Raw genomic sequence first — 27380 nt, 5'->3', positions numbered from 1 at the left:
AAATTTTAAGGAAGCACAAGCAACATTTTTCTGGCAATTTATTAGGGCTAAGAGGCAATATAATATGCTATTTTAAATAGCTTCCTCCTTTACCTGGACAAAACATTTCAGATTTCAGACAGCAGCATACAGAGCAAGAATCCCATTCATAAAACAAGACCACAAAGGCAGCCCTGTGAATCAGGCAGAATCCAGCCAAGACAGCAGCAGCTCCGCAGAGCAGTGTGCGCTGTGTCTGAAAGGCATCTTCCACCAAGCAACCAAGTACTCCCTAGCACCCTCGTACCCCATTCCCTCCCACCCCCCAAATAATCACAACATAGCACATGCCTGACCATGTTTACGCAATGCACAACAATATTTTGGACCAAGTACCGCACTACATTTTGGAGCATTACATAAAGCCGCACACTGATGTGTCGACTCTTCAAATGTTTGGCAGCAGCCAGGTACTTTCTCACAACCTGCTTCCTTACAATTTTCATTCTGTATACCAAAACGAAATCCCGTTCAAGAAGAAACCCACAACATGCAGTGAGTGTCATGTCTGCTACCAGGCAGAGTGCACCTGCACCTCATCTTTGCCACCAGTCCCATTTTCACAACCCATAGTCCTGGCAAGATGAATCATTCTTCCGGTGACGTGGCGAAGCAGCTGTCTTTGTAGGTGATGGAGATGCCGCACCAGGTAATTCAGGTCCACCTTCAACAAGGACTGGTGCAGAGGCCAGAAGAGGCACTTTCTTCCTCCCCAGGAAACCAGCTCCTTCAAACCCTGTTTTCTTCTTGCTTTCTGCTTTGGCTTCACTCTCCTCTTCCAGTCCTCTTCTCTTGACATCCAGCGAACTCTCTGGCAGCCTGTTAACCTCTGTGCTGCAACATCCACCTGCATCTGTCAGGCCAGTGCCTCGCACTTCAAGTGTTGTTGCCAGGCCTGCCTTCCTCTCAGCTGCGCTGCCCTCAGCTGTTGCCTTCTTCGCCTCTGTTGGGGTTGAATTCCCATTTGCAGGGGCTGCCTTTTCGGCTGGGCTTTTGCTGGATAAGTTAAAAGCCTGGAAGTCCCGGTAACTGTGAAAGCTCTCCGTCCGCCTTGCTCTTGCCAATAGGGGGCTTTCTCTGTATGGCCGCACAGAACCATATGTAGCTGCTTCATGGATTGTTTCGTGGTGTTGTAATTGGAGACTTCCAAAAGAAAAAAAAAAGAAAAAAAAAAAGACAAAAAGAGGTGATGTTAGCTTGAGAATAACAGCCAGTTACATACCCTGCTCCCAACTCCTACTAAAAAACCCATATACTCATCTCAACCCCCACACAACAACTTCCAGATCACTTGCTTCAGATTCTCATACGGTACTTCAATCTGCACACACATAAACCAACACATATCCAGTAGCATAAGTGTGATTTAGGACACTTATGGCATCGATTCAGGAGAATTAGCTACAGTGCTCAGGTCACCAAACCTGTCTTCACCTACCTGAAGGGTAAAACCTTTGGTGTCTGCAGCTGGTGCCACCCTGTGACCTACCTGGAATTAGATTCCCGCAGCCGGTTTGGCTGAACGACTGATGTGGCAGGACTGATGTTGGGAGTGGCGCAGCGAGATGTACTCAAGTCACACTGGTCAAGCAACTTCAGAAGCTCTTCCTCTGTGGGGCCGCCAACATCTGAAAGAGACAGCTCTTAGTGCCTGAATCCATTTACACTAGTGGCACACAAATGAAAACAGCAAAAGAACCATACCACAGTTTTGGCATAGCAAAACTTACCTTTGTCTTCACTCTTATTAACCATGTCCATGGCTGTGGTCAGATCCCACATCTGGATGCTGCCATTTGCATGCCCAGTGAAGAGGTAGCGGCGTGGCCGAGAGCCCATTCTGCTGGATCCTTCGCATTCTCGTACAGTAAATGACGAGATGGTAGTGCAATCGACTGCCTGGATCTCACAGATTCTACACAAGAGAAACCCCAAGTTCTCAAAACACTTGCACCTGGCAGAGTTCGGCCAATAAAGGCTGCACTATTTTGATTTTCAGAGAAGGCAATAAAAATGCCATCAGAGAAAGACCTTTCTTCCGGACAAGAGTTCTTTCCCTGCATGACTAACATGCTGCTCATCTGCAGGTGATGTCTCCGACTCCCCATCTGCAGCATTACCACTTATTTATTTTTATTAGAGGAACCCCCTGTGTTCAATGTGCTTTTTCAGTCCACAGTGATCAGAAACCCAAGGCTCTCAAAATGGGAGAGCATTCAAGAATGGGGCAAGTAGCCCTTTCCTACGCTACATACTCTAGGATACTAACCTGCAGAAACAGCATATTTAACCACATAAAACATGAAAAAATCCAAGGTTAACAACACAAATAATTTTTGTCTCCTGACAACTGCAGTATGACGACACACCAGAACTCCATCGCTTTTTCTCCCCTTATTTTAGAAGGTGATGTGGAGAGCGACAGAAAAGGGACTCCCAAAACTAAGCTACTAAGCCAGAGTCCATGCCAAAGCTTCATGTATTCCAGGTAACCTGTTTTTATGGTCCCCTGTATTAAGCTTTTTACAGAAGAAATGCCCAAATAAGTCATTGAATAAAACTCTCCACTACATGCAAAACCAGCAGAAGTAAAAAAGCACACCAGCAACCTACAAGTCTCCTGTTCTCAATTCAGTTGCCAATAGCATTAAAACATCAACATTTTCTCACATGCAAAATTACTAGGCAAAAGATGTAAGAAACATTGGACTCAGATGCATCATCTTTTCTGATCCCCTGCCATTTTTCTAGCCTAACAGGAAGAAAAGTAGCTGTATTTGGCAACTTTACTTCTGTAGCAATGTAATAGAGTATGATGGAATCAAGCCTAAGTAAATTGTACACCTGAACTAAAAGACAGCCTCTCACTTTTCTAGGTTCTCATATCTTCAAAGACAGGCACAAAGGAAGAGAGACACCGCTACCCTGTATACCTCTGCGAGGCACAACCCTGCCACCTGCAACTTCAGCATTAGCTTTTGAAATTTAATGTTAGCTTGGTACCATGGGTGAGGTACAGATTATGTATAGGCACACAAATGTTTACTTCGTGAGCTCAGCAGGGAAGCCATCACAATGTGCACCTCTGAAAGCACATTTTTCAAAATGCCATTTGGCTTCTATGTTATAGCAGATCATAAAGTACAGTTCTGTCACTAACACACAAAAAAGAGCTCAGCCAGAGCTGTCAAGCATATTAGAAGCTTGCTGAATGCAACTGTCCCCATAGGATGAGAGACCCAGCCACCCGAGGAGCCCTGCTTCTTTCCCACTTAAATCCTGGAGGTACCTTTTCCCAGTCGAAGACAGCCTTACAAAGAGCTTATTGGTGATGGGAACAACTTTTTGAATAAACACCTGTTGGTCATCACGTTCACCAAAGGGTCCTAGAGAAAAAAGGAAAATCACTTTTTCAGTGTTTGACCTTGCTCATCCTCTTCCCCACACAGTCCCAAAGACCCAGTTAGTATTAGTATGGTTATTGGCATTTTGAAGCATCAGGACCAGGGAACCAAAGGTGACCAAAAGTTAGAAAAAGCCATCCTTGGTTAGTAGACTCTGCAGATACAAATCTACAGTGTTTTTTGTTCATTTGCTTTAAAGGATGTCCATTCTGAGCTTCCCAGATGTTCCTGCAGGAACTAGCATGTCACTACAAAACCAGACATCAGGCCTAAGTACTTCCTTACTTTACAGCTCCTAGCTGTCTAAATGCCTACTCAGATTTCTTGTGATCCCACCCTGTGTCCACAGGCCATCCTGTTCATGAAAGTTTCATTTACAAGACTCTGGCCACAAAGGAATCTCAACTACCCATCTACACATATTCATAGAAATGCATTCCTTGAGTATCTTGCTATAGCAATGTGCTTCCACCATTTGCCTCTGCAGTTTCAGGGCTTCAGTAAACTGACTTCGAATTCATTTTGGAATTTTTCCATATGCATATCATTTAAAACCAAATAAGCAGTGAGCTGGAACTTGCAGTTAACCCAAACCTTGCTACAGTTGTCTGTTTTAAATACAGCCTTCCCTGCTTTCTGTCGTTCTGTAGTTAAAACAAAAGTGAAATGCTACAGCAGTTTGTTCACGGAAAAAGCACAGCATTTGTGATCAAAAATTTTTCTTCTTTTTTCCTCACCTTCAAACTAAGCCCTGTAAGCATACTCACTCCGCACAGCCTAAATGGTATTTCCTGCCATCTTTTCAAGGGAAGAGCAGTATATAAAAGCTTACACCCATGAGCTGACTTGCAAGTCACAGTGTCTGTTAAACCTTCGTGAGACCCGTTCATGTACAGCCTCAGCACATCAAGCTGGTGAGACATCCTACCAATGTCGTTTCCAGAACAGTAACTGCCATGACTCTCTGCTTCCTCCAGGGATAAGATTTTGAATGATGCAAGAGGCGTTGAGCCTGGCTGAGTTGAAATCATGCCTCGAAACCGAGTCACAGTCCATGTCCGTACATGGTTGTTATCTGCACAAACTAGAAAGGAAAAAGATGTACAGTAACATTTACAAGGGATGACACATTGAAGAAGCTTAACTTGAAAGTTTTCTATATGACAGTTTTTCAAGATTAATGACTAAATCCTGCTTAGTCACATGTCACATTATCTAGCAACACCAGACGATTATCTAACAATCTACAAATTGTTGCAGATGTCCTGTTTTCTATTAGTTACTTTTGTCTCTTCCCTCAGAAATTAAAGAAAAACCTGAGACAGGCGAAACACATGTTTAACACACATTAAGGCCTGACTTAGTCCGTACCAGCAGCATCCTTCAGAACTGTGCACGTGCTAGTACAAGACATGTCAGGAGAGCAGCCTGGCAGCAGAACCCTCCCTCCACACAGAAAAATGCTCTTCTGTCTCATTCATCAGTTACTCAGTTTTCTACATACATGTGACCTTTCCTTGTACTGAGGGTTTAGCATGAAATCAGTTCCAAGTTGCAGCAGAACAGATGGCTCCTGGGCTGTTTGTTTACAATATAATTGCATAGTGTGTTTTCTGTTACTTCAAAAATAAAAAAATGGGGGACAGCAGAAAGTAAATCTGTCCCCTGCCCTGGTTGCTAGACTCTCAGTGAAAAAATCTTCCACAAGGAGGAGAGATTACCTCTTCTCTGGAACCAACAGATGCTTTCCTGAGCATAACATAGGAGAGCACAACAAAGACTGAGAGACAGCTGAGAGAAGAGGAGACACAGACAACCCTTTGAAGTCATAGGAAGGTTTTCTCTAGGGGTCAGGAAGGGGTGGTGCACATTTTGCTGCAACCCAGAAAGTTCCTGAAATGCTATTACAGAATCACAGAATCACAGAATTTCTAGGTTGGAAGAGACCTCAAGATCATCGAGTCCAACCTCTGACCTAACGCTAACAGTCCCCACTAAACCATATCCCTAAGCTCTACATCTAAACGTCTTTTAAAGACTTCCAGGGATGGTGACTCCACCACTTCCATGGGCAGCCTGTTCCAGTGTCTAACAACCCTTTCGGTAAAGAAGTTCTTCCTAACATCTAACCTAAAACTCCCCTGGTGCAACTTTAGCCCATTCCCCCTCGTCCTGTCACCAGGCACGTGGGAGAACAGGCCAACCCCCACCTCACTACAGCCTCCTTTAAGGTATCTGTAGAGAGCAATAAGGTCGCCCCTGAGCCTCCTTTTCTCCAGGCTGAACAAGCCCAGTTCCCTCAGCCGCTCCTCGTAGGACTTGTTCTCCAGACCCCTCACCAGCTTCATTGCCCTTCTCTGGACAAAGCAATTAAAGCAAGACAAATCCTAAAGGACCTGCCCACAACAGTAAGACTTGACAGGGATGTATTTGTTTACAAATCCTTTTATTTCCACAAATTGCAACCTTGGAATAAGATGTAAAGAGTTAGTTGTCCCAGTATCTGGTCAAATAAAGCCCAGGCTTTTTAACAGCTAAGGGCTTAGATGAATGTCTAAGAAAGAGGATCCAAGCAAATCTAGCCCGTAAAAAATCTGTTCAGTTCACTTCTATCAAATGTGGAAACAAAGCAAATTAAAAAGTAATGCATGTGAACGCTGAAGTGGTCAGGAGGAGGGAGAACTACCAAAACTGGTCCACAGAGAAAGATTACCTGACACAAGGTGTTTCTCCGAGAGCATGATCTTCGTAACAGGGCTTCGATGAACTGTGAAAGTCTGGAAGAGCTGAGGCCCAGACCCAACTGTTTCAGGGTGCTGTACAATCACCCGCACTGCTCCAGAGCTGGTGCCATACGCAATCTCAATCCAGTTGCCACTTACACCTAGAGCAAGCAAGAACACAGTTGTTCCTTTCAGGAATAAAAGCTTGTCTTACTGGAGTCAGGTAATGAGCTGGTAGAAAACAGTATTTCCAAGTTTTCACAATAAGAAATATATTTATTTTTAACACTCTTAACTCATGATTTTCTCATGATCAGAGAGGGTATTTTCCCGCTTCAAATAAGTTTATTTAAATCCAACAATGGCCTACCCTCTCATTCTCTCCTCTCTCCTGGAGGTGAAATAAAAGATGGATAAAGTCATTTGAAGATCTCATTCTACATTCCAAGTGGATATTTTGGCACTTTTCACAGTGACATGTTCAATATGTGCCACATGCTGTTTACTTCTGCCTTAGTGGGAGGCAAATGCGAGGAAAGCAAGGCAAGAACAGGGAAGACTATAGCTAAAACGGTCAGTATGATATCAATACAGATATGCAAGTAGACGGTTCCTTTGAGATGTTTTATTCCCCCCACCACCTTATTCCCCTTGATTTAAAAGGTAGCTGCACTGTGATTACAGAAGAGTGCATAGACACAATAACTGAACATCATTCAGATGCCCGTTTTTAGCACATTTTGTTATGAGATGGTTAGATGTAATGGTAAGGTTGTGTTTCTGCCCTGCCTGCAATTCAACATTAAGTATTTCAGTGAATCAGATTTATAATTGTACTGGCTCTAGCTGGGATAGAGTTAACCTTCCCTGCAGTGGCCCATACAGTGCTGTGCTCTGCACTTGTAGCTAGAACAGCACTGGTATCACACCAGTGTTGTGTCTGCTTCTGAGCAGTGCTGGCACAGCATCAGGACTCCCTCCAAACCCCATCCCAGAGCCAGCAGGCTGAGGGTGGGCAAGAGGTGAGGAAGGAACATCACCAGGGCAGCTGACCTAAACCAATCAGAGGGATATTCCATGCCATCATGCCATGTGGTGTCATACTCAGCAATAGAAGGTGGGAAAGGGGAAGAAGAAGGAGGGTTCTCGTTCAGACGACATCTGTCCTCCCAGACAACCACTATGCATATTGAGGCCCTGCCTCCCAGGACGTGGCTAAGTGTTGCTCGTTGATGGGAAGTACTTTTTTTTTTATCTCTCTCTGTGTTTCCACGCAGCTTTTTCTTGTTATTTCTACTCTTTCTTTTCCCTTTAATTAACTTATCCTTATCTCAACCTGTGAGCTTTTTTTTTTTTTTTTCTCCAGCATAGTTTCTTCTCCCCCTCTTCTTCTGAGGAGGGGAGTGAGAGAGCAATTGTGGTGGAGACCAGCTGCCCAGCAAGGTAAAACCACCACAGTAATCTAAGTGAATAACTTGTAAAAAAGGCTTAAAACCAGCAAAGGCACGTTATGCATAAGCATTAATATACAATGCCTTATGTGTTATTACATTATACATTAATAATGTATATTATACATATAATGTATTAAAGTATAATGTAATATTTTGTACTTACATATATGTACTTGATTGCACGTGTACCTATTTCATAGAATTATCTACATTGGAAATGACCATAAAGATCATCAAGTCCAACCATCAACCTGACCTACCAAGTCCCATCACTAAACCACGTCCTTTAGCATCATATCCACAAGTTTCCTGAATACCTCCCAGGATGGGGACTCACCACTTTCCTGGGTAGCATATCCCAATGCTTGGCTGTTCTCTCTCTCCATGAAGAAATTCTTCTTGATATCCAGTCTAAACCTCCCTTGGCACAACTCGAGACTGTCTCCTCATGTCCTATCACCTGTCACCTGAGAAGAGACCGACATCCTCCTCACTGCAGCCTCCTTTCACATAGTTTTAGAGAACAATGAGGTGTCCCCTCAGGTTCCTCTTCTCTAGACTAAACAACCCCAGTTCCCTCAGATGCTTGTATGTCTTGTTTTCTAGTCCCTTCACTAGCTTCGTTGCTCTCCTCTGCACACACGAGCAACTCCGTAAATATCCTTCTTGTAGTGAGGGGCCCAAAACTGAACACAACACTGAGCAGTCTTACCAGTGCTACACACAAGGGGACAATCACTTACCTATTTATAAATATGTACAGATATAAGGGGAAACAGTCACATCCAGTGCTCATCATTCATTTCAATGATTCAGGGAAGAAAAAAAAATCAATGTTTATGTGCAAGTGCTACTTTGTCTGCTTTCACCCTACTGTGCAACAACAGAAAATGTCCAATCGGAAAAAAAAAAACACATCTCTAACAGATTCTCAGTGAAACAGTGATGCTTGAGGGACATCAATACAATACAATACTGACTTGTTTTAGGTGTGAGGTAGACACTGAGTGCTGTTATAGCATCATTGGAGGGATCATGGTACAATTCTGTCACTAGAAGATCATTGTCCTTCATCCGCAATGGGAACTTCTGCATGTCTGTGGGGAAGAGACATTTGTTTATTACTCTGAAAAACACAAAGCTATTCTGATGTGATATAGAGCAGATAGACTAAAGAGTTTAAGAACAAAGCTGCTCAGTATCACTTCCTTTTTATTCCACCCTGCCCCTTTCTTACCTATATAATAGATAGAGCCATTGTTACAGCCCAGCAGCAGAAAAGAGCCAGCAGTATCATAGCTCGTGATAGGAACAACATCCTGAACCTAGTACAAACAAAAGAAAAAAAAGTCAAATTGCTGCTTCCTCAGTTTTCTGGAGGTTGCTGGGCCTCAAAGATTTCTTCTACACCCAGTTCTTGCCCCTGCAAGTATCTGCTACAGGCAAAGATCTCTATAATGAGGAGAAAAAAAAATGTCTTGCCCCCTTTAACATTTCGTTTTTTCCAGGCTAATTTAAAGAAGCAGCACAAGAGCAGAAATAAATGAAATAAAATAAAAAAAAAAAAAAAAAAAAAAGAATCTATGCATCAAGGTGCAATCTGCTTCCTAAGTTCTCTGGATCAAAGGTCTATAAAGGAAGCTCTCCCAGCTGCGAAAACTTTACAAAACTAATGAAGGTGGAGGGAACCCATCAACAGATGCACCACTTTACTCATCGCCTTGCAGAACACATTAACAACTGCAAGGAGAGATCTGAGCAAGAGGACCCACAATGCTGCCAACAGCATAAATTGACTGGGTCATCAGTCAAAACGAGGAGAGTTATTCTGTCATGTTCTATTGCTTTATCTGCTACGTCCTATTCTGTAACACTAAGTATTCTGGTATCTGGCACTCCAAAACTTCCTCTCCTTGTTACATGCCACTGAAACATTGCCAGAGGAATAAGTACCAGGAAAACCACCTCAGCTAGTCTGCTCAGATCTCCAAGTTGGGAAGATGATGTCAGAACTAATTACAGACAAAGGTCAGATTTGCATCCTCAGGGTAAACTACATCAAATACAAAAATTACAACATGAGAAGAGCTTGGCAAAAACTAAGATTCTTTAAAGTAGAACTTAGAAAGGGCTGTTCTGGAAAGGATGTAGAAAGGCATCTGGAGAACAAGTCTGAAAGGAAACAAAGGTCTTGGCCTGCATGGGGCATTGGTACACTGTTCTAAACATCTCTCTTACAGCAAGATCATATTCTAAGTCCGGAGCGAGTCATGGAAAATGGGTAAGCAAATGCCATGTATTCTCATGAGGCATTTAAAGATCAGAGGTACACCCCTGCCACTTCAGTCTTTATAGCTCATCAAGAACAATGTATTCTACAGGGAGACGAGAAAAACTGCCATCTTCCTAACACTAACAAAAGAGCCCCAGGCATAGAAAGTACCCTGAAACATTTTATTATTATTTATTTTTTATTTAAAGTGAACTATTCTCATCCTGTAGGAAAAATAATTTAGAGAACAGTGACATTTTGGGGTATAAGCCCTTCCTAAAGGTTTTCTACTCTTCAATATGAGAGCCTTCACTACCAAAGGAATAGTCCACCAAACTGCAGAACTGTTATTGTAATCAGAAAGCTTTCCATGTTCGTCTCTGGAAACAAGAGGAAGGAATATTGCACATCAGTTTTTATTCCTTATGTCTTGTTCCTTTATCAAGTACTGTCAAATGCCAGCTCGTCATGTAGCATTATATTGTTGAGACAGAAGATTTTGCAAAGCATTGATAGAACTTTAAATATTGTTTTAAGACCAACCCAACATGTTTGTCTGCCTCTGCTGCAGAAGCAGTGCTATCCCACGCTTATTATCTGTTGTTAGTTAGCAGTACTGTCACTGAAGGGTTGAATAAGAACTTAGTCACGAACACTACAGCAGACAAGGGAGTCAGCCTTAGGTCAGTTCTGCCTCTTGGGATTTGCAAGGCAATTTTTAGATTTTTATTGCATCTAGTTTTGTACCACAAAGATGCACATCTGGCTACCTTACAAGCTTTGTTAATCACATGAATGCTCAACCGTTTTCTCACACTCACACAGACTCCAAGGATCTCTCTATTTCACATGCATTCTGACAGAATGAATAAATTAAAACTGGTACTGAAAATTGAATTAAACACACCTGCCAGTGCTGGGTCACAGCATTCCACACTCCCACTTTCCCTGTATGACTTGTAGCCACCAACTGGTTGCCAATGAAGAAGAGAGCATCTACAGGGACTCCAAGACTGAAAACTCCTACAAAAAGAAAAAAAAACAAAACACCCAGAAGAGTCTATGAAGCGCATGAAAAATAAAGAGGAAAATATCACAACAATGGGAAAAAAAATATATGTATATATAATATACACATACATATATATATATCCTATTACAATAAGCAAATAGGGTTATTTTTGTTTATTATCCAGCCACGACTATGGCATGTCATTTAAGCAGCAGCAATTCCACAGCTTTTGCTAGCAGATTTGTGCCATACTACCTTCTGGATTACTGAAAGCTCCTACTGCCCATTTTTTTTTGTTTGTTTGTTTTTTCAAATAGAGGTGGTCTGTGGTCTTAAAACATTTCAGAATTAGACTACAAGGCTATATACATATATATAACCCTACTTGATTTCACAATCATCATATACTTCAAAATCTGGAAGATAAGACTAACTTACCAGAAAACACCGTCCTTCCAAATAGAGAAAATGTGGCATCAAAAACATTTCACTTAATATTAAAAATATTACTACAAATTACTACAAAATATCACTACAAATTGTGACAGGCATTGATGACTACGGTTAGAACAGACCTTAACATCTCTGCTTTTCTATGTTTCAGAAAGGCTCCTAAGTATCATGAAAACAACATCAATCACTCCAGTCTATCTTTCACCAGAGGTCTTCACTGTTTGAAGACTAGAACTGCAAGTAAAGCTGAGACTTATTTAAGTGGGTGTAGGGAGGGAAGAGACCAAATATTAGCTTACCTCCTCTACTGTGATCTTGCCCAAGAGAACTCTTTCTGTGTGTAATAATTTTACCGTGAAGTTTAGCAAAGTCAGTATGTTTACCAGATTCTAAAATATTATAACCCTGACAAATACAAAAATGAAGCAAAAGTAATTGCAGCTTGCTAAGAATCTAGACGCCTATAACAGCAAGGTTGTACCAGCAACACAAATTGTAAGAGGGACCCCAGAACAGGGATCCCTGTTCTCACTGTACAAACTTCAGCTGGAATGGGTCTGTTTACTGAAGTCTGTACGCAACTTCCACCACCCAAATCTGTTCTCTCTTTAGAGGTTTCTTAGTCTCATTACAAGTCCAATATCAATATTTTTAATTGAACTGTAAACTTACATAGCATATGATATTTTGTATGATTTATTGTACCATGTATTTAAAAGTTACAGAGAGCTAAAAATGCCTGAGATAATTTCCAAGTTCGCCAGCTGCAAAGTCTCACAAATAGGCCCTGAAAGCCACTCTGTTTGTAATTCCCAACTAAGCTTTACTGCCTGCTACATACCAAAGTCATTTGTACTGATGTTACATTACACTACCAAGTGTACACTTGCACACTCACAAACTTTCTTTTTCCATTCTGTTCCGTCTACATATTAGTATTACTGTCCACTAATGCACTTTATATCTTGCAGCAGCAGACATATCTTTTAAAACAAGGGTACCCAACAGCTGGAAAACTTCCCAACGTTATTTCAGACAAACTCAAATAAACAATGTGCCACTCCCAACCAAGAAGCAGCCGTCCCTCTAGAAGCCCAATGCATACTTACGTTGTAATTAAGATGCTAAACTGTTTTCCAGGGCAAGGTACAATCATTCGATACAGACAAGATTCAGCAGTACAAGGCATGTGAAGAAGGCAATAATAAAAAATCCACAGAAACAACTAGAATTGATTACTCCAGAGAAGGATGAGGTTCAAGGAAATCAAGGAAGACAGCTTGAATGGTCTGGAGGAATTTGAAGTGTCAGTCCTGCTTAGGCTCAACAATCTTGAGACCCATCCACAGGGGAGACAATGCTATATGCAATGACAGGCTCTTGTCTTAAGGGTCCCTCTCAGCAAAATACTGCTTACAGCAGCAATCCAGCAGCTGTGTCTTGTGTAAGTAATATTGAAAGGAAAGAGTGTGCTCTGGGAGAGCTTTATCACTAAGATGCCAGCCCGCACAATTTTCTGTGGACGGTGTCACCAGGCTCCAAAGACTGTTTGGAACGAGCAGTTTCTTTCAGGAGATGATAGCAATATATTGTATCTCTAATGTAAAGCAGGAATGCAAGCACTTGCAACTATAAGGAAAAAAGGTAGCTGTATTCAAATTCTTACTATTAAATGCAACTGTATTTTAGTTCTTTTAGACCAAGTAGCACTATTAGCCAGAAGACAAACAGTACAGTCTGATTGTTAGTCAGAAGATTCAATCCTGTAGGCACTTTCTCTTCCCCTTCCCCCTGCCAAAGAGAGACCAAGTGGGATTTCCTTTGTTTCACAGTCACTTCAATGCAGCACAGCCTGCTTAGCAAAGTGCTTCCTTCATTTGTTTGCCACCTTCAGTTGCAGTTTGAGTTATCAGAACCTTATGATGTTGAAGTATTTTATTATATTTTTATTTTTTGCCTTTGAATTTGATATCCAAAAATCTAAAATGTTGCTTCATATATCTTATTTCAAATCCCAAGGGAACACAAGCAGCTAAGTCACACCAGAAAATGCAGAAGGAATGTAGTAGTGTAGTGCTTAAAGCAATACCTATTACAGTAGTACAGATGTCATGCTAACTCTTTCCTGCTTACTAGTATAAGATTTGGTGAAGGGGTGAATAACGGAAGAAAAGGCTTCAAGTATTGTATCAACTCTGTTTAACAGAGAGATCACATAATCAACTTACCCACGCTTTTCAGATTTATTTATTTACTAAACGCAATGGAACCTCCTTTTCTATTTTGCTGATTGTGATCACAGGCAAGTACTCTGAGTCAGAAGTAATGCAGTGCTCTTTTATTTCATGCAAGACCTTTGCCTTTCTCTGTCTTCAAATCTGACTTAGTGCTTGAACTTATTTAAACATAACAAGCAGCAACAGACATTAATAGAGCTAGAAATTGCCTGAGCATCTCTAAAGTAAGCTCTTCCTTTAAAGTAAAGGCACATGTATCAAAATATGAATTTGGTCATTTTCACTTTAACGATGACATTAATTCTCATGACTTCAACTATGAAGATATATTTAAATACAATTTAATTCTGCATTCAGTTTCAGAGAACTGCTCATATAAGGGGATTGCCATCACACTTGATTAGCGATACCCGCTGCCAGAGGAATTGGACATTACTGGTATAATAGTAGCGATTCAAACACCAGAGATTAGACTAAAGGAAGTTCCTAATGCCATTCCCCTCAATGCCTCTCCAACTTGCCCTGTATTTGAAAAACAAACAGATCAGACAAGCCATCAGATAAGTACCAATGAACATTTACTTCTGAAAAGCTCTTTGTGCTGTTTTAAAGCTTCCCTAGCTGTGAGTCCTTCAGTGTCAAGAAGTACAAGCAGAAATTCCTATATGCTTAGGTCAGTACAGCGTGCTTTTTCCCTACCTAGAAACCAAAGCTACAAAAAGAACAAATTGTCTTCTTCCAAATTCCATTTATAAACTACATTTGACAGAAAACTAAGATCTTTTCATCATCTCCATGTAAAAATATGGCTTTGATAAGGCAAAGGCAAGGAAAAAGCAGAACATCTCAGTATCTAGCTTCCCATCTCAATAGTTTTATTAGACTTGTGCTATGGCCTAGATTTAAACACAAGTCCTATGAGAAGTTTCACTCTGATTTGTGTCTTCACATGGAAACTCAGTATTAGTTAGTATCTGCTCAGCAAACAGACTAGTTTTTATTCACCTTTCTGATTTTTAGAAAGGATTCCCCTAGCATGACAGAGAAGAAAGTTAATATGCTGTAATAGGTTTCTGTATTACAGCTTCTTCAGAAAGTATTTTCACAATGACATAACACTACTGATAATACATACCTCACAATAGGTTCACAAACTCCTTTCTGGTTAAGCACAGAGACAACACAAAAACAAATCAATCAAGCAATTATAATTACCAATTTCACTGCCGCTACCGCCATCTTGAATGCTCCACAAGATTATGCTACTCTCTGAGGCGACTGCAACCATCTTATCCTTGTCCCCATGAGGTCCTCCAACCACCTTCGCATTGAGAGCCACTCTCTCAATTGTCCAGTCCAGATAGGGACTCGTGAACACCTGCTGCCACCCAGATGACTCTTTGATTCTGGAAGAGTGAAGAAGGGAATGGTGGGCAAAAATTAAAGATTCAGATACAGACACTTTGGTCTAAACCTGACCCAATGCAGATGGCCTAGCCAAATGCTAGAGGATGTTGTTGAGCATAAGACCTTAGAAAAAATCTATTAATTTCCAGAGGCGAATGAATGGATATCATGCAAGTTACTCAATCATGTTCTGGCATGACGTTGTACTCCCTAGTCACGCAATTTCTGTTCATATTATGTTGTAGACTAACTGTACTGAATAGGTTATACACTTTATCTTTAGAAAATCATTTTCCTGTATAATCTTAAAGACTAGTATGATGCCAGAAAAGCACAGCTTACCTGATTGAATTTTATGCAATTGTCTAGATATCTTGCAACTGAGCTAGAACGTACACTCTCAGCACACAAATTACATAAATGTTAACACAGAAAGCAGAAACATCTCTCATACTTTTTGCCATTATTTCATTTCAGTATTGCATCCTACCTGGAGCTGAAGCACCACAGATAGCTATATCCTACCCATGTAGCACGCAGAATAAATTGTAACACAGTAACTTAAGAGCAGGACTGCAATATCCATAAGCCTTTGCATGCAACCAAGACATTCTCACCAGCTTATTACCAAATTTTAAAGACTTCTATAGTACTTAAAGGGAAAAATAGATTTAAAAAAAAAAAATTTTTAAAGAATGCATTGTGTTCTGCTGTAGCCTTTCAATAAAATAACTACCTTAAGTATTTAAATAGTATCTGTTAACAAGGAGCCTGAAAGAAAGTCACAAAAATAAATATATGAATATATTTCTTTCTGCAAGAATTTCACTGTCCACTATAAACTACTACTTTGAGAAGAGACTGGATAAGATTCAGTTGTTGCCCTTACAGTGAAATAATCCTGAAAATCACGTAATTCAACTGCCGCATAGTAGTATAAGCAAGCTGAATTTAAATTTGAGGGTAGAGGTAAGTAGTTTTATGTGTATGCTGCCTGCTCACATAGTAGATACTTAAAAAAGCCTGGGAAAAATCACCCATAAGCAAAAAGAAAATGGCAGATACTGAGATACAGCAGAGAGGGGTGAAAACATTTACCAAAAAGCTGTGCAGGAGCAGAAAGGAGGTGGGAAAACTCCACCATGGTATTGCTAGAATTCCTTCAAATTCCAGAAAGGAAACAAGTCAATCACAACAAGACTGCTACCTTGAGTCACTAAGGAAAAAACTGCATTTTAAACTGGCATACTGACCTGTGCCCTCTTTTAGCAACCATTTATGTCTGACATGCTTCCTCAAAAGCATCATTAATGACGGAAGTTTAACAGTAATAAGCCTGATTAAGTAGATTACCGGCAGGAAAGAGGCAGAATTGTTCACTTAAGTGAGCCAGCATCCAAGGGAAACAGAGAAAAAAATCCTAAGGAGGGGACAATTAGCACAAAGACAATTGCAAATCATTGCCTCCTTCTCTAATCAGACCATATTAAGAATAATTGAAAGCTAGAACTTAAACATGGTTTCTCTTACACTACTTAAACACAAATTAAACCAAAATGAATTGCAGTGGTGAATACAAGAGACAAGTTACATGTGATTTAAGTTATGGAGTTTTAAGCAAGTAAATTACCATCCTACATAGTGAAAAAGGCAGCAAAATATGGTTTCAGCATGGTAGTATCCAGAAAGAAGCTTTTCACATTATATTTTGTATTCCCCTTTCTGAATCACACTATGACATCGGTGATAGGTTGTTTTTGAGAACAGTTCTTTTTAAAACACTATCTTCCACTGGAAGGATGGCCACCATTTTAAGACTACCAGATGTGAACTATAAACAGCTTCTGTAATATAAAGATGTCGCTTATCTTCACCTGATCTTAGAAACTAGCCAGTCAGTTTACAGTACATTTAAAAACACTTTGCAGCCATCCCTGTGAAGTAGCAAGTGCGTAACAGTTCTACTTATGCCAAAAAGACAAAAGAGTTTAAAGACAAAACACATCACTCATAGCAAAGAAAATCTATGAACTGTTTCAAGCTCTTTGATCGTCTAACTTCCCACACTTCAGACTGTCTTCAAACACAAGCAGTACGAAGAACTTTTTAAATGAATCTTTCATTTAAAACCTTGCTTTAAAACAGGTACCATTTGCCAGTTACAACTGGATTCCATTACTTGATTAATTTATTTTGCAAGGGCATCAGGAACTGACATCAAAGCATTAAAATCTGAGTTCCTGTCAAGCAGTTTATTTACATGAGCAGGAATGGTATTTCATATTTATAAAAACACACTGGGTGCACACGATCTACTGTTATTTCAGAGTAAACCAATTTGCTATGGTTTACCAAAGCAGAAATTTTACTGCATTTGTTAGATTTCTGTAGTCTGGCAAAGCAACTTCATTCATACCTGTAGCAAACAGCAAAATGAGCATAGGCAGCTACTATCCAATTGTGATGACCAGCTACTATTAAAACTTTCCGTGGGTCCACAGGAAATCCTAAAACCAACAATAAAACTTAAGTCAGTCAAACAATGGGTATTGGAAAAAAGATAAGCAAAGGCATCCAGAAAAGGGCAGGACTCTCCTGCTAGGATATTTAACAGAAACTTTTCATCTCAGTCACCATAATAGAAAGCATTGCTAAGCATAAAGAGACAAGTACATGCTTGTATTTCTGAAAACAGTTGCTGTTTGTGTTTTTTTTTTCCCCTGAAAAAATGGTTAAAGAAAATTGAGGATCATTGCCGTATAAGAAACTCTACTGCCCTCTTCCAAACCTGCAGTAACTCAGGAAAAGGCTTATTTTAATATTACTTGCATGTACATTCACCTTTAACATACTCAGGATTTTCCTAATATTGCTGCAATTTACACAATTATAGCAGAAAGATGGCAATTCTTAGAACACAGTTTCGCTTACAAAGCCAAAACCTGGAAAATGACACAAGCCAATTCTACCTTGTTTACAGTTTTTTAATATTTTACACAGAAAGTACTTTATATAGCCAAACAAATACTACCTTTGTGCTAAAGACTCTTGACTCCTGCAAGGCAAAAAAGGCACCAGGTGCAAGAAAGAAGTACAAGAGCAGGAAGGAGATTCATGTTCCTAAACAGTGACCAAAGAGACACTGGCCTGTCAGTATTTTCTCACGGCTTCCAGTACAGTGTAAGGCATTTGTCTAAGGGGCCAGACTAACACTGCATGAAGAACTTTAGTTCGCCTTTCTTCTCAGCCTAGTGTCTTGATTGTGCAACACTGAGCCTTAAATACTGCCTAAAGAAGAGTATATAAGTAAACATACAGCAATTTAAGATCAGGCAAACATAGAACAACACTGAAACCAAAAACAGTCACTCTATTTTTATTTCCCAATGACAATGATTTTTGCAGTTTGTTTCGGTTTTAAGACTGACATCCCTCACCTAGCCTGACTGTACCTTCTCCAGTACCGGCTAGCGTAGGTTGGACGCCACCTCCATGAATCTCACTCTCAGAGCAGTTTTGACCAGTTCTAACATCAGCTGGTGGCCCAGCATTATTATTTATTTTACGACTGGGAATACCTATAAAAGAAAAGAGATGTTTTGTCCCACTCCATAAGCTTCAGCAATATAACAGATATTCATTCATTTTCAAAATAAAGAAGTAAAATTTGTGCATTTTAATCCGAAGCCTAATTCATCAGCTCTAAGGATTACAGGATATATCCCAGTACTGAAATAAAAAATGCTTCTGCTCTCTGCTTTGACACTCACAACCAGTTTAAGGAACTATCTCAGAAAAATTGTCAATAATTGGCTAAATAACCCAGTCTTCAGGTTAATACATGAACAGCATTCATCTCTACAGAGAAGTAAAAACGTAACGTACTAATATTGTTAAGAGAAGCTTATTTGTGATGATTTGTCATCTACTGACAGAGGGTATGTCAAGTAACTGTAACTTCAGAAAGAAAAGAGTACTACATGTTGATAACATCTAAAATGTTCTCGAAGAATCTCTACGCTGGCCCACACAGTTTGTTCAGTATTAACATGCCACCCTCTCTCCAGTACTCTAAGTACACCATTTCATATAGCACACAGATATATCTTGTTTTTGAACTACGTCTAATTCAACCATTCATCTCAAGCTTTCCATATGAAAGCCCTCTCCAGACAGTTTGACAGCCAATTGCTCCCACAGACCGAAGCAGTAAGCAGCTGCAAGCAACATCAGGCCATGTACACAAAAATACCTGGAGGAGGCAGGTAGCCATGGAACAGGACACTGCCACAAGATGAGCGTTCCAATTCCTCACACAGAAGCAGTCTTCTCACTGAGGGGAAAAAACACCATGACCATAGCTTACACTTCCCAGAAAACAAGACATTATTTCAAATAACCTCCTGTATCAGGAAATCTGAAAATCTACAGGGTTACTAATGCCCAGAATTTGCAATTAGGTCATTACAGTACTAACAAATATGAGATGACCTCATATCAAAACAAAACAAACAAAAATACCTAAAGGAGTGATTCCGTAGAATTCAGCTTCATGTCTGAGAACATTAATACTCACGCCCCTAGAGAAAAAAATGAACATAGTGGACATAGTAAGACTTGTATATTTGCATACAACCAGATATTAGACAACATAAATATAAAGCTACCTGACAGTTTATAGAATCACTGCCAAACATATTTAACGTGTTAATGCTTTTGAGATTTCAAAATTATCTTAACATTATTAATTTTAAAATTATATTAAAGATACTGAGGTAATAGAGAAATGCATTGCCAGAAGTGGCTTAAGCTACAAGAATTTACTATCAAAATGTTATGCTACTCTTTCTGCCTCCAACAAGTTATATATATACACACACACATACAAATATACCCACACACACGCACACTCTAGACATGGGCCCAGAGTCACAAGACAGCTGAATCATATGTTAGACACCCAACTGAGCAAAACTGAACAATTCCCATTTGAAAAGCAATTTCTAATGCAACTGATCCAACTGATTTTTACTTACAATAATCAGAACTTCTTACCGTAAGTCTAGCTCCTTTGTGCGAAGAAAATTTAAAATGGGTGCAAACGCTGTTGGATCTCTATCAATAAATATCTGCAAGGAAAAAATGACATACTTTTAGTATTATTTTGGAGCAACCATCAACTAACATGCTTACTTGTGCTAAGCATGGGAAGAGGAGTTGAAGATGATGTTGACAGCAGATAAACGCAACCAAGAGTTTTCAGGCACCTTTGTTCTCATTTTTCTACCACGCAGTAGTTCAACATTCTTAAAGACGTATATACAAACACTGCTGCACTTCAAAAAATAAAAATAACACACTTAAGCTCTAGAGACTCCACAAAGGTCAATGGGTACTCAGAATTTCTATCATGCGTTCAAAAGTCATTATCATTATTCATTATCATATTATCATTACAACAACCTCTATGCTCTTAGCAAAGTACTTGTGTGCCTTATCACTCAACAACATTGCTGTAATTATAGTTTCCCTTTTAAGAGTATCACATACACAGACTGAAATGGAAATTTTGCTATATATTTAATATATATAGTATATATATATAAATTATATATATTTATATTTGCCAAACAAAACTCTTTTTCCATGTCAAGATTGCTCAACTACACATGCAATACCTATCTAATGGAAGTCACCCATCCCTCTCCAACACAGCAATTGGCAGTTTTTCAGTTAAAAAAAACACTGTTGCTGTCTCTGCACTGTCTGTACAATGTTGAATGAGCACAAAAATATGCTCATTGTTCCAGTTTCTTTTATCTTGGAATGAAGATAAGAACCAAGAAATACAGAGATGTCACCAATTCTCATGAAAGTTTAGCAACCTGACTTTGGCGGCATGATATGCAAGTAGTTATACCTACAAGACCTTTATTCTGTCCTAGCCACAAACATACACTTCTTCAGCAAGAAAACAAAAAAAATGCTATTTTTTGATATTTTAAATCTTCACTAGGTAAAACCAGATTATGATTTACAATGACTCCTGAACATTCTCCCATACAATAGCACAAACAGTATGGTAAATAGGTTCTGAAATTATTAAGAAAAAAAAAAAAAGTAAAGAAAAAGGAGACAGCAGACTTGGTATTGAATCTCACCACTCCCTGCAACAAAAGGCAAGGAAAACACGGTGACATTTTCAAATGATTTCAAAGTTCTCTATTTTCCTCCTATTGAAATGGTAAGTGTCAAATACAAACAAAATTCCAACTGAACAGTACTCCTCACAGACTCTGAAGCAGAGATAGTGCTGTCAGCACTTTAAATGTAGGTTTCTGCAACACTACTATTAGGGGTTATGTAATACAAAAATGACAGAGGAAAATACTGTGAAAAGACAAAGCAAGGCTTTATAAGCCTAGGAATGTAAACGTTTTTCTCATTTGACCATTCACTTTCTATTCTTATAACATAACTGACTTGGGCAGCGTAAATCCCATTAACACCCAGAGTGTTTTAGGAGAGAACCTAACTAAAAGCATAACATTAATTTAATGATTTATCAGGCTTATTACTCACAGCACCAGTTTCATCCTTCAGTGTTGAAATTCTTCCACTCAGCAAACTAGAACAAAGAAAATCTGTTAGATGTCCCCTAGGAACGCACTGCCATGAATACACGATGACGCTACTCTGCTCTATTTGTGTGCTGTAAGTTGCATTTTGTTATAACAACGTAGCTGAGCAAAGAAAACTCCCTAGGTTAAGCAGGAAAGCTGGAGGGGAGGCAGGGGAGAACATACCAGATCATTTCTCCTGTGCAAAGGAGCTGTGCACACAAACCTAAGGAAAGGCTGAAACCTGCATACGGACCTTTCAGATTCCCAAAGAGAAGAACCTAGCCTGAAAGGATGGAAAACTCTTCTGAGGCACCCAGAGGGCTGCATAGTTTGTTACAACCCAGTAAATCACTAAAAGCTGCTGGAAAAAAAAAAAAAAATAAAATAAAAAAAAAGGAAGAATAAACAATCCATTCTGCAGGGACTTAGTGGGCAGGAATGGGAGAGTTGAGTTTTTTAACACTATTTTACTTCAAAGCTTCTCTCCCATCAGATCAAAGTCCTCTTGCTCCAGATCAGTAGAAAACACCACCAGAGCTTCTTTCTACAGATGTGAAGCAAACACACTAACAACAACAGTTTTATTTCCAAATCCCATCTGACTGTGGATGACAATGACCTCATAGATATTTTTCAGTACTGGATGAGTTTCAGATCAGTTTTCCTTAGACAGTACACTTAGTTTTGGGAAAACAAGAAACTTCTCAGGACTTCTTTATTGCGCTTTTCCTTCCACACTTCAGAGAAGGAAAAGAGCCTCCCTGGCTCTCCATTGATCTGAACATTTCAGTATAGCAGAAGCAGATAATACTGCCTGTCTGTGCCAGTTGCCAGGTTTTCATTGGGAGAGAAGCCTAGCATACAAAAATCAAGTGCCAGGAAGCAAAATAGCCAGACTTGGGTTTTCTTTTATGAGTTTGGGATTAACTGTGATGATAGAGGTACGGCAACAACAGCACAAAATTACTACAGTACAAACAGCAGAACCTATAGAAGCAGTAACAGTACTGAGATAAAAGCAGAAAGATACCCCACAGATCCTGTAACACGGGTTAAAAACCTTAAAACTTTTAATTAACTCCAGGTACAGGGATAATTCATAAAACATTAAAGATAGTGCCACTGTATATGGGCAATAAGATCACAAATGGGAAAATAGCAACAGACAGCGGCATCTCCCTTTCCTGCAGATTTGCTGCCTTATTTCCAGGATATTTCATCTGAAAAGTGAAAGCTTTTCGACACACATAAGCAACCAGAGCACAATCCAAGACAGCAGAAGACTATTGGTAACCAACTTATTTCAGATGAACCCATCCCATCGTTTGAGATGAAGAAAAAATGGTATAACACTTATTCTTGGCATAAATTACAATGGAGAATATATCTTATTTCTGAAAATACTTATCAACATTTCTTTGTGTTATGAGATGACATATTACCTGGAAAAAAAGGAGTCTGGAATCCACATCAGTGTTTGTCTTGAAGTGCTGAACCTAGGAGACCAAAATTACAAGTTGAGAATCAGCCAGAAAACAGGAAGGCAGTCTCCTTTGTCAAATTCTGTGACATGTCCTACAAAGCTGGCATCAAATGGGTCAGAGAAGTTTGAGATTGCTACATCTTCACGAAGTCAAAGAGGTTGCAGCTTCTTTGCACAAATCACCTTTAAGTGTGATGAGAAGTATCTGCAGTGTTGTTTTTGTGTGTTTGTAACACGCTGTCCCAAACAACCTTTCTCTGCTTCTCACACTTTGCCAACATCACTGCTTTTAAAAGAAATAAATAAAACCACAAATGTACACACACACAAACCCAGCCGTTAAAACGTAAGTTTATCAACAGTCTATTATATTTGTCATTAACACCATGCTACCCTTACACAGGAGTCAAAGGGTGCTACACCGTACATTGCAAAAGACTACAACATGATTCGAGTTAATATTTTATAGTAACTTCAGACAAGTTAATATTTTACAGTAATTTTAATTGTCTGCAGTTTTGCTCTTTGGGCCCTTTTTAGGGGCTCACAATATAAAATAGTGGGCCCCTAAAAAGCTATTAAAATAGTTTTAATAGTTAAAAGCGAGAAAAATATTTACTCTGAATCATAATATTATGCAATAGCACGAATTATCGTTTATAATGCCAGACAGTATTTTCTATAATAAATAACCAAGAACTCCTTTATACTAATCCCATTTTTAACATGAAGGAAGACAACTGGACTGGCAGCTTAGAAAATGAGTTCAAAATGAGCTCTTAGTCATGACTAAGAAACCTTTGGTGACCACTTAATTAACAGGAATTAAAAAAGGAAATGCCAAGGTGAAGTTCCATAACAACTTTTTGTACAGTACAGGAATTTTGCAACTATTACAAGTATTTTTACAACTATTTTTAGAATACAAATATTTAATCATAGTTTATACAGTTTTCACTGCCTATATTTTCTAGCTGTGGAAAGGAAAAAAAAAAAAAAAAAGTAAATAAAAAGCATTACTTTGTACTCTTAAAGGGAGTCAGAAGCATAAAAGCCATATGAAACTACCACCCGTTCTGCATAAAATGTGGATTGTGTAGCTGCTCCCTGCAAGCACAACAATGACAAATCTGTTCTTAACAGAAAGTCCACAGCATCAGCATTCTGAGCATAAATGTACACAGTCTTTACTACAAAGGGAAAAAAGAGAACAGTTGGCTATTTAAATGGAAAGTGGCTTCTAAGTGTAATTTCTCACTTGTGGATTTGCTGGGGCACAGCTTTTATCAGCAGTAATACAGACCACTGCCCTTCTTTACTTCAAGAGTAAAGGGGAAGAGTATGGGGGAAAAAGAGAGCCAGCAACTGACTCCTTGTTCATTTCCTTGCAATTTCATTGCTTTGCACAATCACTGTTTTTAGACAGCTCAAGGATTTTCTGTCCATGCCTTAACACTGTGGTACTAGTTTAGTAAGCGATCCCTCATACTAACATATACTTTAGAACTTTTAATATTGACACATTAATCTATGTAAACAACGAACTGGAGTACTCCTTTCCAGGACGTAGAAAGAAGCACAGAGAGCAACACTGACATGCATAACTACATCTGCAGCTCCACGCACCTAACACACAGTGGGCAGACTCCATAAGAAGGGGAATCAGGCAAAATGAGCAGAATATCCTCAAATAATCTAAAGCACGTGGCAACTGACTGTTATGTCAAAGAATATAGACAACTGGAAACAGACCTACTGAAGTGTCAGATATAAAACAACCACTTTCATAGTCTATTGCGCTTGTAGAATTATCTATACATTGAGGAGGTAAAGGATCAACAGAATTTGTTACAGTAATTGCTGTGACTGTTAACTTGCAAGAGGCTTGCACGCTTGGCTAAGCAACCCACAAAACCTGAGACCAGCAACTGCTGGATGGAGCTACAGCACATGGCAGACAGGCTCTGGCTGTCCCTGGAAGCAGTGGGAACCTCATGTCAAACAGAGGAAATGTGGTCAGCTGGGTCTCCGTACCAGATCCACAGAATTACTGCTATCAGACAGCTCTCCAAACAGAACTAAGAGTTTCAGGTTACTAATACAGGTTACAGAAGCTAATGAATAGGAAAAAAACGCGTGCTCTATTCCATGCTCTCCCATGTGCTGTCCAGAACAACTCTGCTGCTAGCTTTGAGTCACCTGCCTTTGGAAGCTGAAAAGCCTGGCTCAGATACATCCTTCCAAGAAGATGGGCACTACGAGGGAAGTTGAGCTTGCAGAAGACCAAGACCTCTTACACAGATTGGTACTATGCCCTACTGTCTCCCTATTAAAAGGTAAACGATTATGCATGCATTTCCTACTCCAGAACCCTTCAAACAGAAATGTAACTTATACACATTTGTTAGTTTGCCGTATTCTTCGTATTTATGTAGGCAAGCCCTCTGAAGACGTGTATTCATGTATTCTGATTCACGCCCTGTAATTGTCTGTTCTCTGCAGAGGCATTTAATAAGGAAGAACCATTTAAAAACACCAGACTGAGGCATCTTTGTGATTCCACTAAAATAGAAATCTGAAGGCCAACCTGGCCTGTCCTTTCAGGGCCAGAGCTCACTGAGGTGCCTCACTCAGTGTAACACGAAATGGGGTCCGAGTCAACATCAAAGTTAGCCTGAGGGCAAAGCTCACCCACAGCGATGCCTCAGTTAGGAACAGCTTCTTGGGGCTGTTCCCGATGCCTTATTACAGCAGCAGAGCTCTCCGCGCCGGCTTTGGCAGCACCCTCCTTTAAGGAAGGCTCCTGAGCGACAACACCGAGCCTGCCTTCTGCAAGGACACTCTTAAAATGGGAGTAATCCCTGCTCCTTGCGGCTGGCTTTACACGCAACATGCAGGCTCGGAAGGCTTGGTTTCCACCACGCCGTAACGCGCGCGGTGCCACGGCCGAGCACTCCGAGGGGCGCACCCGCACCGCTCCTCACGCAGCCCCTGCCCCGCAATCCCACCCCTCCACGCCGCGCACCACCCTCGGCTGGCGGCCGCAGCGTTTTAGGACGCAGATCTCGGTGCCGCCTCACCTGGTGCCGCCCACGTTGAGCTGGACGATCTCCCCGAAGCCGCCGCCGCCGCCGTTCCCCGCCATCTTTCCCTGCTCCGCCCGCCGCCCGCCGCCGCCACGGGCCGGAGGGGAACGGCGGCGGGGCGCGGCGGCGGCCAGCGGGGCGGCGGCCAGCGGGCCCCGGCAGCCCGCGGCGAGGCTCGGTGTCCTCGGTGTCCGGCCCGGCTGCGGCCCCGCCGCTCAGGCCCGGCCAGGCCGAACAGGACGCGCCATGGCAACGCGGCGGCGCCCGGCAGGGCCCCGGCGCCTCAGAGGGCCGGGAGCTGCGGGAGGGAGAAGCGGGAGCGCCGCCCGGCCGGGGGCTGGCCGCCGAGGGGGCGACACCTCCCCGAGCCCGCCCGCTCTGGCGTCACGGCCCGGGGAGGGTGGGGGGTTCACGGGTGTGAGGGGCTGAAAGCGAGGGGAGCCGCGGAGATCGTCCTCGGCACGGCACCGTGTTCCCCCCCCACCCCGCCTCGAGACCCCTCTGCCTGGGGTCTGCCCTCTGGTCAGGGTCGGTGCGAGGCGCAAAGCCGCTAAAATTCGGCAAAACTCCACAGCAGCGATGGCACCTGGCGGCGTAACGCGCTCGCCGTCAGGTTTTGCGCTGCTGACGAGGTAGAACAGCAGGCATGCAACTCCGAGCGATTTGGGGAAGAAGGCTGCCACAGCAAGGGAAGGAAATTTGAGGAAGAAATAAGTAGCGACGTGGTTAGCAGAGGAAGTAATAAAACTGCGGTTGAAAGTTTTGAGGGTGAGCTTTAGGATTAATTCTGATGCTCAAACACCAAGAGCAAACATGTGCCTGGTATTTAAATTTCTTTTCAGTGAGATTTGCCTAGAGATTGGAAACCAGCAGCGAGGATCCACGCCCTATTTAATTTTTATTTATTTTTTTCTGCAAGGGCATGTGAATAGATTTGTAGCATGCTCGAATTCGAGGGGAGGGGAAAAATAAAAAGCAGCAGTCACCAAGCCCTGCACTTCCATGCCTTTTGTATGCTTATTAGTCTGGCTGTAGTTTGGGTTGCTCCTTGGGTGCAAAGAAGAGCCAGCTTTCAGATTTCTGCTGGGTCATCTCCTCCTCCCCCCCCGAATATGTAGTATGACACAAAATGTCCAGGTGTGCTATCAGGCTGAGGAGGAAATTGAACTTCCTCTTCTGTGTCCTGG

General features: G+C 41.0%; 1 protein-coding gene across 3 annotated transcripts; it reads right to left on the bottom strand.

The window, feature by feature from the left end:
* Positions 1-20: 20 nt before the first annotated feature.
* KCTD3 (potassium channel tetramerization domain containing 3) lies at positions 21-26269 on the bottom strand. Of its 3 annotated transcripts, none has more exons than XM_032184263.1 (18): positions 26188-26269; positions 23067-23120; positions 21584-21629; positions 20057-20130; positions 19523-19581; positions 19254-19334; positions 18439-18579; positions 17418-17508; positions 14810-15000; positions 10800-10915; positions 8858-8945; positions 8601-8717; positions 6157-6327; positions 4372-4527; positions 3329-3425; positions 1770-1954; positions 1529-1667; positions 21-1182 (listed from the first exon to the last, which is right to left on the bottom strand). In XM_032184263.1, the coding sequence occupies exons 1-18, from the start codon at positions 26250-26252 to the stop codon at positions 600-602; spliced, it is 2454 nt and encodes an 817-aa protein (XP_032040154.1). In that variant the 5' UTR covers positions 26253-26269; the 3' UTR covers positions 21-599. The 3 variants fall into 3 exon arrangements, with proteins under 3 accessions (XP_032040154.1, XP_032040155.1, XP_032040156.1); XM_032184264.1 differs by having other exon boundaries at positions 18454-18579; XM_032184265.1 differs by lacking the exon at positions 18439-18579.
* Between the last annotated feature and the right edge of the window lie 1111 nt (positions 26270-27380).

The sequence above is a fragment of the Aythya fuligula genome, chromosome 3 (assembly GCF_009819795.1).
Source record: "Aythya fuligula isolate bAytFul2 chromosome 3, bAytFul2.pri, whole genome shotgun sequence".
Classification (NCBI taxonomy): Eukaryota; Metazoa; Chordata; class Aves; order Anseriformes; family Anatidae; genus Aythya; species Aythya fuligula.
The sequence above is the reverse complement of the archived record's forward strand: the minus strand, read 5'-3'. Positions and strand labels throughout refer to the sequence as shown.